This window comes from Squalius cephalus (assembly GCF_949319135.1).
Source record: "Squalius cephalus genome assembly, chromosome: 2".
In the NCBI taxonomy this organism is placed as follows: domain Eukaryota; kingdom Metazoa; phylum Chordata; class Actinopteri; order Cypriniformes; family Leuciscidae; genus Squalius; species Squalius cephalus.
The window spans coordinates 59,147,021-59,160,399 of record NC_137123.1 but is presented as its reverse complement, the minus strand read 5'-3'; the positions used below and the strand labels follow the sequence as shown (position 1 = coordinate 59,160,399).

Here is a 13,379-nt window from a genome sequence, read left to right as displayed (position 1 = left end):
TTTTTATTGTTTTATTTTGTAAGTGGAAAAAGTAGGGGCTACCTCAGATTCTGTTTAGTTAGCTCCTTTATTGTTTTTTCTATAGCCTACAATAATAGGTCAAATGCAGCAAGTCAAAAGACCAACTGGACCTTCTTTGCCAGTTTGCATACATTTCTTTGAAGGATGGCAAAAATATCGTCTGAATATCGATATCGAGATATTGGAAAAAAATATCGAGATATTCATTTTTGTCAATATCTCCCACCCCTAATAGATAGATAGATATATAGATATATAGATATATAGATAGATAGATAGATAGATAGATAGATAGATAGATAGATAGAACGAATTAAACATATAGACAGATGATAGATGTGTCTATCTACCTGTCTGCCAGACTATATAAATCTACAGCCAATTATGTTTGTAGAATTGGTTAGATATATTTCATCTATGGCACTAGATCCAGACATTAAAGCCGTAGGGAAAACAGAGGCAGAAAACAAAATAAGAGTTTCATTTCCAAACACTGATTTCATTACGGCTCCTGTGTTTCAAGGCAAACAATGTTAAAGCAGAACGCAGTCACTGCGCTTTATTTACTTGGAAGCAAAGCGGCAGCCGCAGCCAAAACGCAATATAAAGCGGAGTGAGATGTCATGAGAGAATGAAAAGCAGTAACAGTGGTTTCTGTTGCCAAGATGAATGAACAAAGAAAAGCACACTCCTTCCTGATGATCTGAATCAAAACATCCTTTTCATAGAGGCAGAACCTCGCCATCTTAAATAAACGAATACTTCTTAATCACAATTTCACTGCATGCTCTCCAGCAGAGCTGAATGTTTTCAGGAGTGCTGCTTTTATTGGCGGTCGCACAACTGGTGGCTTTCTTCACGGCTCTGTTGTCTGTTCCAGCTACATGGAGCCGTTCCTTTAATTTTAATGATTTGGTTTCAGGGAAACTATTGTTTCAAATGAGCTAATTTGAAACACATGCTGGGACGGAAAGATCCAAACTGTACTCAGTGGAGTCCGTTCTCAACCTCTGTTTGCAGACAACCGTGGCGTTGTGTAACCTCCTGCCTCTGGCTGATCTTTATCCAATCAAATGCAGGCTTAAGACTCAGACCGATTAGCCGGCGAGTCTGCTGGGATAGATAGAGCTCTTCACCCTAATCCACCTCCCGCTGAGGTTAAACGCTAACGGAAATGATTCTTTTGTATGCAAATGAAATGACCTAAGACACAAAGCATTCCTAAAGTTTATTACCAGTTTCTCACAAAGTGACGAGGGTTATGCGAGAGCAGTAAAACTAACCTGTTGGTAGCAAAACATGGATGTGTTTATATAGTTCAGGAAAATATATTCTTTTATATTAAATTAAATGCTATACAGTGTAAACAACACAGCACAACTTAGGGCGTGTTCACACTTGGCATGTTTGGTTCGATTAAAATGAACTCTGGTGGGATTGCTCTGTTAGTGCGGTTCATTTGAATAAGTGTGAACGTCTGAACCCTGGTGCCACCAAACAAGTGGACAGAGACGCTGAACAAATGGGTCTCGTTCCACTTCCAAACGAACTCTGGTGCGGATCGAATGAAATATGAACGCAACACGGACCAAAGACATGTAAGCAAACCAAAAACAGGACATGATGTCACAAGATGTGACTCTAAAAAGAACAAAATGCTTTTTTTCTCGTCATAATCGTCATGTTTCCCATCACAGTTCAGTTCAGGCATCAGAACCGCGACTCCTCGCTACAGATCTTTCTTTGTGTGTGTCTTTGTTTGTGTGTGTGACGGAGGGATTCCTGCCGCTGTTTTGACACCTTTACACATTTGATAAGCTCTTCACGAGTTCTCAGCTGGTCAAAATACCATCATATGTAGCTTCGCACATACAACAAGCGCATTTAGCCCAGAACACAGCGTTGTTTCAGATGTTCGATAAGTTCCGTCACCAGATATACGTAATAAAAGCCGACCAATCAGGTTGTGAACATATCCCTATGCCTTAAGGTTCAGTATCTTTAGGTTCGGTGTTAAAATGCCAATGTGAACGCTAAGCGAACCAGGACTTTTTGGTCTGGACCAAATGAACCAAGCGAACCGAACTACAAGTGTGAACACACCCTTAATGTAATGCAGCATAATGAAAAAAAAAAGTGAAAAAAAAGTAAAAGAGGTAAAGATAATTGGTAAAGAGACAAAATACACCAATACTGTAAAAACATGTAATGAATCATATAGAGTTATGTTAAATTACATTATAGAGAGAATAATACCTGTAAACTTTTTGAAACAAACTATGATTACTAGTTATTATGTGAGAGAATTACATCAAATACATTTAAAAGGAAACATTTTAAACAAAAATGTAACAAAACATAAAACGGAGTGGAAATTTCACAATGTTGCCGGCTTACTGCTGACCAGCGCCATGAACAATAGTGACGGCTCACGGTTAGTTTCATTTGGGATTCAAACCAGCAACCTTCTGCTTACCAGCTCTGAGCTTTAATCACTACACCACATCACCCAGCCTCAGGCCTGCAGCAAACTGATTGATTGTGTGTGACTGCTGCATTATGGCTCCTACAGAGGAACACAGTATAAAATTGCTCTCTGTGACAAGAGTGATGTGACATACTGTTTGAAGTGATCGGTTTCAGCCTTAAGGAACTTTTGGAAAAGACAGAAACAAGCACTTTTGCTTCTACTGAGTCACACATACACACACTGGGAGAGCGAGAGAGAGCGCGCGCACTGGGAAATATATGCTAATGTAACGGAGCGCAGTCATTTGAAAGGAAATGGGCCTGAATGAGCACCCCGAGGGAACCACAGCACAAAGTTCAGCCCTGAAAAATGTATTTCATTTCATTTAAATAGTCCGCTCTTATGAATACAGCGGGGCTTCGGGGAGAGCTGGGAGCCGCAGGAGGGCTGAGGTGGGAGTTTATTTTGGGGGAAAATATCAAAACAAGATGTGGAGCCTAAGAAAAGTCAAAACAAATGATTTTATAAGTAAGGAAAACTTTGTCCAACTTGCTCTGATGTCTCATTTGTAGGTGTTTTACAGGTCTAAGTTCTAGAAAATATGCTCAGATGTGGCTTTGGGTGGATTTCAAAATGACTAAACGGTCCAAATCTACGTAAATTGCACGCTTTAACTACAGATTATGGTAGTACCATAGTGCTAACATATACCAATTTACTCAATGATTGTCATATTTATTTGCCAAAGTTTTTACTAGCATCCCTACGAAGATACTTCAAAGCATTGCATTATTTAACAAAATAAATGTGGTACATGTCCAAAAAAACATGGTAATATCATGGTACTTCTTGTTTTTATAAAAACAGGTGTCTCTTAGCATTTAGGTGCAGACGATCTCAAAATGCAGTTTTAACTAACTTGTGTGAGAAAACTAAATTAAGAAAACAGTTGATGCTAATGCCTGTTTCTGTGGATTAGCAGCATCATCAAGAATATGCAACGTATTTCTTTTTGCATTCGGATTTGATTTCAGACACATTTTGGAAAGAAATTTGCGAAGATATAAGGATTGTGTACTTAAGTAAGTTTTTTGGCCTTAAAAGGATAGTTCATCCAAAAAAATTAAATTCTGTTATCATTTACTCACCCTCATGTTGTTTCAAAACTGTGTGTGTGCGTCTCAATCAGCTCTCTAGGTCGTGAATCAGTATATCGTGTTCCCAAATTCGGGCACTGGTAAACATTGAGGACCCTGAATCACTACAGATTGGGGCACTGGGAACTGTTTACGGCGACATTACAACGTCCTCATTGTACAACATCAGCACATTTATAGCTATAAACTAACTATAAATGTTAACTAGATTATGTTCACTACCTGTCTAGCAATGTGTGTTTATGCTGGAATATAATTAAATAACAGTTTGATTTTTCAAAATCATTATATGTTGTGTGATTTATGTTTTGGTTTTCAGAATTTCCATTAAGAGAACATAGTGAGCAGCGATACTCCCTGGTTTCACGGTGCATTGTGGGACTTTTTAGGGAGCGAAGGATTACACGCACTGCAAAGATTTAGCGATTGAGACGGGCCTTAAAATTGTCCGACTCCCTAACCAGTGCCCTGACTACTGAACTAGGGAGCTGATTGAGACGCAACCTTTGACTTTCTTTCTTCTGTGTAACATATTTTGAAGAACGTTGGGGTCCAAACAACATGAGACCCCACTGACTTTTTTACTGTATGAACAAAAAAAAACGTTTTTCCTGTATGAACAAAATACTATTTTCAAAATACTGGAAGATGACAGAATCTTCGTTTATGGGTTCAAAACAAAGTGAAAATTGATAAAATGTTGTTTTATTGTTTGTAAACTACAAGAAACCAAGAATTCTCCATGTTTTTAGTGAACATTTCCACGAATTTTGCCACATCAGTCATGTCAGATCGCTTGAAAAATATCTAAATTATAATCAGAGTTAAGTTTGACTCAAATATGACTTTTACTGGCCTTTAGAATCACACAAAACCATTTTGCTTACACTATGACCTACTCATAATCAGATGCCACAGTGGAGCCACGTCATATCTGCGTATGTTTCAGGAGAAAAATGATTGAAGCACTTAAGATCCCGGGATGTGAGCCAGGATAGCATTCCCAGCTTCCTGTCTGGATCCCGGTCCTTTGGGAGCAGATCAGGTGAATATTCCGGGATGAGGAAAGCTCTCGGAAGGCAAACACTCAAGATTTAATTAGGGAGCTGAAAGAGGATTAGACTGAGTGTGTGTGTGTGTGTGTGTGTGTGTGTGTGTGTGTGTGTGTGTGTGTGTGTGTGTGTGTGTGTGAAGGAAGGGAAGTCCCTCCACCTTCCTCCGTCTTGTTTTGTTGACTCTACGGATCCAACGGTGCCACATATGTCCAGCATATGGTACAAGAACACACAAACCTGGGTATAAGTGAAAATGCACACGCAAACACAGGCTTACCTTGGCACGGAGGCATACGGTCGATCCACGTCGTTGTATCTCGGAGCCATTCGTGGATCAGGCCCTCTGATCTGCGAAGCACAGGAAAATCAAATAAGATTGTCACAATCAGCTAATATGACATTTAGATGTGGTTTTAAAGGTGAAGAGCATAATTTCTGTACACAAGCATTACCCAACGGAAATATAAAGATGTGTAATCACAAAAAAAAGCATGGATAACTGAAAATTAAATGCATTATAAAAAAAAAAAAAAACATGTTTTTTTGAATATGCAGGATTCATGAATTATATAACTACCTTGTGTAATGCTATAATTATCATCAGCATGAGTTGTTAACCTGATAAGTTAGCACAACCCTCAAAGTGCAGAGAGAGAGAGAAAAAAAAACCCCGAATAGACAATGACAAAATATGTTACTTAATTATCAATGATTTTTTTTTGTCTCTGTAAACAGAAGAACATTGGATGCATTATTTTCCCATTACATCTCTTATGGTTTTGTTATGATTACATTGAAAAAATATAGCTGCAAGCAGCAATTATCGGGACCAAGCGCAAGAAGACGATAAGACATGCCAACATGGCCGGGAGTGTCAGACCAACTGCAGCAAGGAGCAATTAAAGACATTTTAAGATGATTTAAGGCAAAATAGCTGAATATTCATATACACAGAAAATAAAAATATGATTGAATGGAATATCACTTTCGACCTATAGGTGGCGCAGTTATGAAATTGATGTGATGTGGTCAGAGTGACACATACAAAGTTTGGCGTACGACATAGGGTGCCACGTGCACGAATCGGTTTGAGCCACGTAATCAGAAGAAACAAGATTTTTGTTTCTAGCCTTTATGGTTCAAAAGTTATTAGCATAAACATGAGTGAAACTTTGGACAGTTGGTAGTGCTAGAGGGATTGAGTTAGAGACTCCAAATTTGCTATGGTGACTGTTCAGACTGTCCTCTATCAGTGTGCCAAATTTCATAACTTTCCCTTAAGAGGTTCTATGGGCTGCCATAGACTTCCAGACGGAAGAATAATAATAACGCCAACGATTTCAAGAGGTGCCTACGCACTTTCAGTGCTTGGCTCCTAATTAAAGCTTATTTCTCCTTGTGTGACTATTCCAAAACTTTGCAAGCTTGTATAAGATAAATAAGTGGAGTACGCCACACACCGCAGGGTTTAACAGTAGTCTCATATGACCGCAGTGGGATTGTGGGAGTTCTGCGTGTGGCAGCTCCTGACAGATGAAGGTTACAGGCATTATGTAAAGAAGGGCAGCTCATTTCTGGGGACTATGTGAGGAAAATGGTGGCATTTGTCTCAATGAGGCATTTATAAGCGCATGTAATGGGGGCCCTCGGCTCTCTCCTGCATGCTAAGTGTGATCTTTAAACACAAAGGTGTCTCGCAGGGATCGAATGTCACCGAGAGTAAGAGAGACAGAGAGATGACGACGCGCACACGCCGTAAAGGTCAAATTTAGAGAAGCGGGAGATGATTGTGGGAATGATAGACTGCAGCGCATGCCAAATGATCAGAACGATATACAATTCCCCGCTTTCCTCTGTTCCTCTCATTCTTTCATCCGTCTATTCTGGCCATACAGGTGATCAGTCTTGCCTATTGTCAGAATTTATGCTACCACTATAAAAAGAAAGCTTCTCTTTCTTCACAGATAAGATCCCACTTTTAGGAGCATTGACCCAGTGTTGTATGTGTGTGTGTGTGTGTGTGTGTGTGTGTGTGTGTGTGTGTGTGTGTGTGTGTGTGTGTGTGTGTGTGTGTGTGTGTGTGTGTGTATACACATCTAAAACTAACTTTTTACCACACCTGCCAATGGCCAGTAACTTGTATAATAAACTCATAAATACTTTTTTTGCTTATGCTTATGACACCATCATTTTAGATACCAGTGAAAATTCACTTTTCAGGTAAAGAAATTTAATAAAGTAATCAAATGTAAAATAACACTGCATAGTCTCCACTGTATAAATTAAATCGAGATTAATCCTTATTAAAGTTTCTCAAGTCAGTAAAGTTACTAAACATTAAACCGCGCTTAAACCGATTCGGCTTATTGCGATTAGGACTGCACAATATATCGAAAAATTATCATTATCGCGATAATAGTATATGCGATATCCGTGTCGCAGAGAGGTGCAATAAATTACATTTATTTTGTGCCAAGCATTTGTGTGTTGCATCATGCATGCATAGGTTGTTTATCCAAATTCGACCAATCAGATGGGGCCTTACTATCTTTATACCCGCCTCCCCAGTAGGTGCTATTATGTATCGTGCAGCCCTAATTGCCATTTGCTGTACAGCCAAAACAAACTTTGTTTTCCTGTAAACAGTCTGTACTGTAAAAAGCACTATATAAATAAAGGTGACTTGACTATTTGCAAATGTTTATGCGATATTACAATTTTGCGCACAAGTTAAATTCACAACTTTGGATGGAAACATAGCTATTGTCTTCCATAGTATTTTCAATGTTTACCGTCAACTGCAGAAGAAAGAAAGTCATTCAGGTTAGGAACGACTTGAGGGTGAGTAAATGATGACCGAATTTTCATTTTTGGATATTACTGCGATAAAACATAAAACAAGTTGCTTCCATAACGCCGGTTATTACAAAACACGAGAGACTCCAGTGACTTTAGATCTTCCACATTACCCACGTGTTTCTCTTCACTGCCCACAGATGTTATCTTGGGCTCAGGCGATTGATCTTTACTGGGTAATTAGCATTTTAGGCAGAAAGGACAAGACGTGGGCCTGCTGCCAGACGCTTGACTCCAATTGAGAGAGAGAATTTGAAACTTTGCCACGGCAGGCTTGGTGGTCTGGGCGAGTTTTACCCTGTGGGGTCAAAAAGGATCAACAAAACCTGCTCAACCCTGCTAAACCTCACCAAAGGGAGTGGGGGGCACTGGGGAACCATGGCAACCGAGCTGCCAGAAACCAGTTGAGTCTTTGCGGTGCTGTTATCAGATCAAAACGGCTGTGTGGACGGATGAAGGACTCGTGTGCTGCTGTTCATGCTGAGAAATGTGCATGATACGCCGGCGAACTGGACTGAGACGGCAAATACTTGCCACAACAAACGTGCAAACATTTGCAAATAGGCAAACAGCGCTCATGCGTTCAGATGCAGGGAGATCAGATGGATGTGTTTGAGGAGTTTGTTTAAACACAAAGACACATGTTGAGCATGAACAGCAAGGTCACCGGGACTCACTGGGACTTATTCAGTCACACCTTTTTATTGCCTCGAGAACAAAACAAAACAGACATAAGCAAAGACGTTTAGCAATAAACATTTAAGCTATATGTAAGAATTAAATAATATATAATATGTAAACTATTTGGTCAATTTTAAGATATTTTAATGTTTTTAAAAGAAGTTCCTTAGCCTGCCAAAGCTGTATCTATTTGATAAAAAATACAGTAAAACAGTAATATTGTGAAATATTATTCGTTTTCTATTTTAATATATTTAAAAAAATTAATTGCCATTAAGAGTTTATATGATTATGAGTTTATATGGAATGAACTGAAAATGCCAACTTCACTACCAATTTAAAGTCCTCAGTAACTTTTGTTCTTTATCATTACTTTTTGGTAATTAGATTCCATTGATCTGGGCGCAGAGTCAAACTCCATTCCAGAGGGAATTGGCAGTCTGGACTCAAGTGAAGTTTTGTGGTTGGACTCCAACAGGACTCAAATTTAGCATGTTTCTCAACAAACACAAACTGTGCTCAGCGTTTGCCACAAGAAACTCAAGCTGTGAGTGACGTCCCTGAAAACTCAGCTGTGCTTCGTCACTTGTTCAGCTGAGTACGTGTGGACCACTGTGGGCTAAAACTTCACCAGAAAACAGCCTGGCACTATATTAAAATAAATAACTTGGGCACTTCATTAGAGCAAAGTTTTTCAAATACAAAAAAACTACTTACAGTTTTAGAGTACTTACAGACTGATAGATATGTTTAAAATGTCACCATGTAATGTTTACAAAAATGTATATACTTTTCTTTACATTTAAAAAAATAACTTTCATTTTATGAACAAAAAAAAGTAGCACTTCATTTCCTAGAATGCCATTACCTATTAAATTCCTCTAAACTACAATAAATTCTACTACAAATTCTAAACTACAATAAATTCTACTTCTTGTAATTCCAATTCAGTTTCCTGTGTTAAAAGCCAATATTTAAAACCTACTGTAAAGCCGCTTGAAGGTTACAGATTTTCACAGCGGCTATTTAGTGAGTCTTTATTTGAATTAATCTTCTATTCAACACAATATCTTGGTTTAGTTTGGTTTAGGTAGGCCTCCTTCAGTTCGTAAGGCCTCGGTTCACTTCACTCTGTAAAATACATCGCAAGTTAAACAAGCTACTTAGGTCAAACTTTCCACAAAGCCGGCACCATACTCCACCTCAATGCTAAAACAAACACGCCTTAAACATGCCGTGATGCTATCGCTTGTTGATTCTCTCCCTAGAGTCTCCGTGGCCGCGGTGTGTGTAGTGTTCTGATCTTTGATGTAGTGCTGCTATTGCCCAGTGCCCTCTAACGTGCCCTGAAAAGCCATGGTCATGCCGCCCAGACGGCCCAGGCTTGTTAGCAGCAGATGGTGGAACCATTTTGAGAGGGTAATTTACACACAAGGCTGTAGGAGGCTGGTCATGACCTCCTCATGTATCGAGCCCAACCCAGTGAAAGGGAGGTGCTTTTGCGGTCTAGTAGGCTACTGGAGTGATGTGTTGTCCTCTGCACGACGTGCACGTGGATTGTTGTGGATGATACTAGGCACAAATACATTGGATATTTTGTCCCTTTCACATCAACATCGACAACTGAATTTTCATTTCATCCAAAAGTGCTGATTTGTCATAACTCTGGAACGGTTCCAATTCTATGATTCTATGGTCCAATGCTATCAACACTTTATTTTTATATTATATTATATATTTAAGTATATAATGTAATATATATTATATCATAATCCTAATATAGCATTATAATAAAGTACGTATTACTGAATGATCTAGTGTTTTTGACTGAATCGGTTAAGTGATTCAATGACTCTCTCATAAATACTTGCTTCATTTCTGAATGATTCAGAGTTTTTAAACGAATCAGATGAATGAGTCACGAGTCATTTGTCGTCACCTACTACCGTAGCTGTGTAACCTGCAGACAAGGCCGTTTGAAGGAATTTGGGGGCCCCAAGCAAAATGGACATGGACATTTTATCCAGTGTAATTTATCACTTACCACTAGGGGTGTAACAAAATTCACGGTTCGGTTCAATACGATACACTTGTGTTACGGTTTGGTACGTTTTCGATACAGCAAAAAGAAAGAAATGCCAGAGAAATTTCCTTGATTTATTTATTTTTCTTCTTTTTTTAATTAAAACTAACATCATAAAATATGATTTTTTTTTTACTTTGAGCAATTCTGGAGCTATAATTGACTCTTCTTAGGAGCATATAAAACAAAACAGCTCCTTGGAGAAAATGAAATGTAATATTGTAGTAGTTATAAACAAATGTTTATTTTAGTTCAGATTAACATTTGAGGGCATTGTATTCATAATGTCAAAATAAAACCGACGTAATGTTACTTGAAGGCATTATAGCCTACTATTCCTGCCAAACTATGTGAATGTTTCTCACTAGATCTCGCAGCGATGTTATTACTTCTGTGGCGAATTCAAATGCTTTCTTTACTGGATCTCTTATTAGCGCTGTGTAGTAACAGTGTCGCTTGATCAAGATCGGCTCGCGCTGCTTTGGTCCAAACTGCTAAACGGTCCGTCAACCACACAATAACGAGCAGTTTCGTTCCGCTTGCATTACGTTTGCCATTTGATGTTGGGCAATGTTGTGGTCGCGCCGGCGTCTCTACATTATGAGCGCGCTTGCCACGCGCAACGCGCCTACATTTGAAATAACGAAATTTTGGTCGGCAGGAAAAATGGTCCAACGAACCGTTCGGTTTGAAAATGCGTACCGAAAACCGAACCGAAAGCCTCGTACCGAACGGTTCAATACGAATACGTGTATCGTTACACCCCTACTTACCACTATCTTGTTTTTTCTTATCCTCCTCTTCCTTTCTCTTCATTATTTTCTGGCTTCCTGAAGCATAATTCCGCTTCATGATGACTGCCGAGGAGTTTTTGTATTTTGCCGGCAGCAGAGATCGCGTGGTTGGCTGGCTGCTGTCAGCGACTACTGAGAGGGGCCCCCTTGAGGGGGATCCCGATAACAGTGTCATTGCACTTAACTGCATTGACTATCAAAGGGGCGCTCACACAGTTTGTTGTTGCATTTTATTCTTAACCAGACGTTGTCTTGGGGCCCCAGGCCAGCTCGGGGCCCCAAGCAATTGCTTGGTTTGCTTGCCTTGTCGCGACGGGCCTGCCTGCAGAATGATTCACTGTAAAATCCCACCACTGATGCACAGACTGACAGTCTGTGATGCAAACAGTGAAAAGTCTAACTGCATGAAAACACATTTAGAAAATGCTAGGGAAGTGAAAACTATAAATGAGGCTTTTTATGAAAACATAGTAACTGTTTAAATTGCCATAATCTGCCACCAAAGTGCAAAACACGTTTAAGTCCAAATAAAGAAATCGGGACACAGTTATTATTCTGTCCGTGCTCATTCCTCCCCTGAGGTCCATCTGACTGCTCCCTCCCACCGCTCTTTTCTTTTTGTTTTAGTGGCTTCATTCAGATTCCTAACCAGTGTTTCCTGCTCTGAAACAAAGGCCAAGGCTCTGTGATGTGAGTTGGCTTGTCTTTGACCTACCAAGGAAGGTGTGACCTGCTTGCTAGAGCAAAGTAGAGTCAAGGCCTTTTGTTCCTCGTCCATCCCTGCCTTTCTCACTTTCTTTCACTCTTAATCTGTCTCCGTGAGCTCATGTTGATATGTTTTGACATCCCAGGCACCTGGTTTTAGGATTTGGGATTATTTGTCGGCTCTGCAGAGAGCCACCTAGTCGCCGTCACTCAATCTTTTTACACTCCACCGTCACGGCTGCCCGTCAAGCCGGTGTGTGTGTGTGTGTGTGTTTGGAGATGCAGATGCTGGCTTAATTAGACCTGACAGGCCCAGGATGCTCGTCTCAAGCTGTTCTGTTTCGAGGAAGAGAGGATAACAATCTGAATGACAACCGTCTTAATTTTCCATCTTCTCTCTCTCTCATTCGGTTATTTTTCTTTCAGTCTCTGCATCTGCCGTCTCCTCTCTGTTCTCATTTTACTTGGATGTTCAATGGGATTACTAAGGCATTCTGGGTAGTTGCTAGGATGTTTTATGTGGTTACTAGGGCATTTTTGGTGGTTGAAATGGTTTTCCAGGTAGTAGTTAGGATGTTCTGTGTGGCTACTTACTGGACCAGAAGAGCCCAACCCAAACTCCGTATTGGTGCTTTTCAACTGCATGGTACGGCTCGGTACGGTTTGGTACGGCTCACTTTTGGGGGGTTTTCTACTATATACAGAACCTAGAACTTTTTTTAGTACCACCTCTGTTGAGGTTTCAAGTGAATCGTACCAATACTAAAATGTGACGTCTAAACACTGAAGATCACTGATTGGTCAGAGAGAATCGTCACTTCCAGCGTCATTGGATTTGGCACAACTATAACAATCAGTCTATAATGCCACCTACTTTGATGCGGTACTAAACTGCAGTGGAAAAGCAAACCGAGCCAAAGCAAAGCGAGCCGAGCCATGCAGTGGAAAAGTGGCATATGTTAATCTGCTCTCTAGATATCGTTCGGGTCCCTCCTTCAATGTAAGCAAGAAGGCAAAACTGTAACTTAGAAAGGTAAAAGTAAACCTCCCTTCAAGAAGCCACACAATTTGCTGTCCATAGCACAGTCTTTCAGAGGTTTGTTCGAGTCACTACCCTTAAGTATGATAGCAACAGTGATGCTAGCCTTTGGAAACACCATTAATAATGTACTAATAATTATTCCTTCCATTGGGCAGAAATTATCTACTGGTTCATCCCTACTTGTGCGGTATGAGATCATAGACGAGATCTGAAGAACACACACACACACACACACACACACACACACACACACACAAACACACAAACACGCACACGCACGCGCACACTGTTACACACGAGACAGACACACACGAGACAGACTGAAGGTCTGTGAAAACCAGTCTGTAATCCAATTAAATTCTTCTGTTGTTAATGAATCATACACCACAGCCCCTGCTGTGTGTGCGTGTGTGTGCGTCTACACCACATGCTAGTCCTTATGGTGGCCTGAACGTCCTTCTCCGTTTCTTCTGTTATTCTGACAGCAACTATTCATCCTTCTATTCATTTCACAT

The 13,379-nt window shown here is 40.0% G+C and overlaps 1 protein-coding gene across 3 annotated transcripts in view; it reads right to left on the bottom strand.

Annotated features, from left to right (window-relative positions):
• pard3ba (par-3 family cell polarity regulator beta a) overlaps positions 1–13,379 on the bottom strand; it is a 166,906-nt gene that overhangs the window by 9,471 nt on the left and 144,056 nt on the right. For all 3 annotated transcript variants that reach the window (XM_079856494.1, XM_079856496.1, XM_079856495.1), the window contains one exon: positions 4,981–5,051. In XM_079856494.1, coding sequence (XP_079712620.1) covers positions 4,981–5,051 — 71 coding nt within the window. The remainder of the gene's footprint in view (positions 1–4,980; positions 5,052–13,379) is intronic.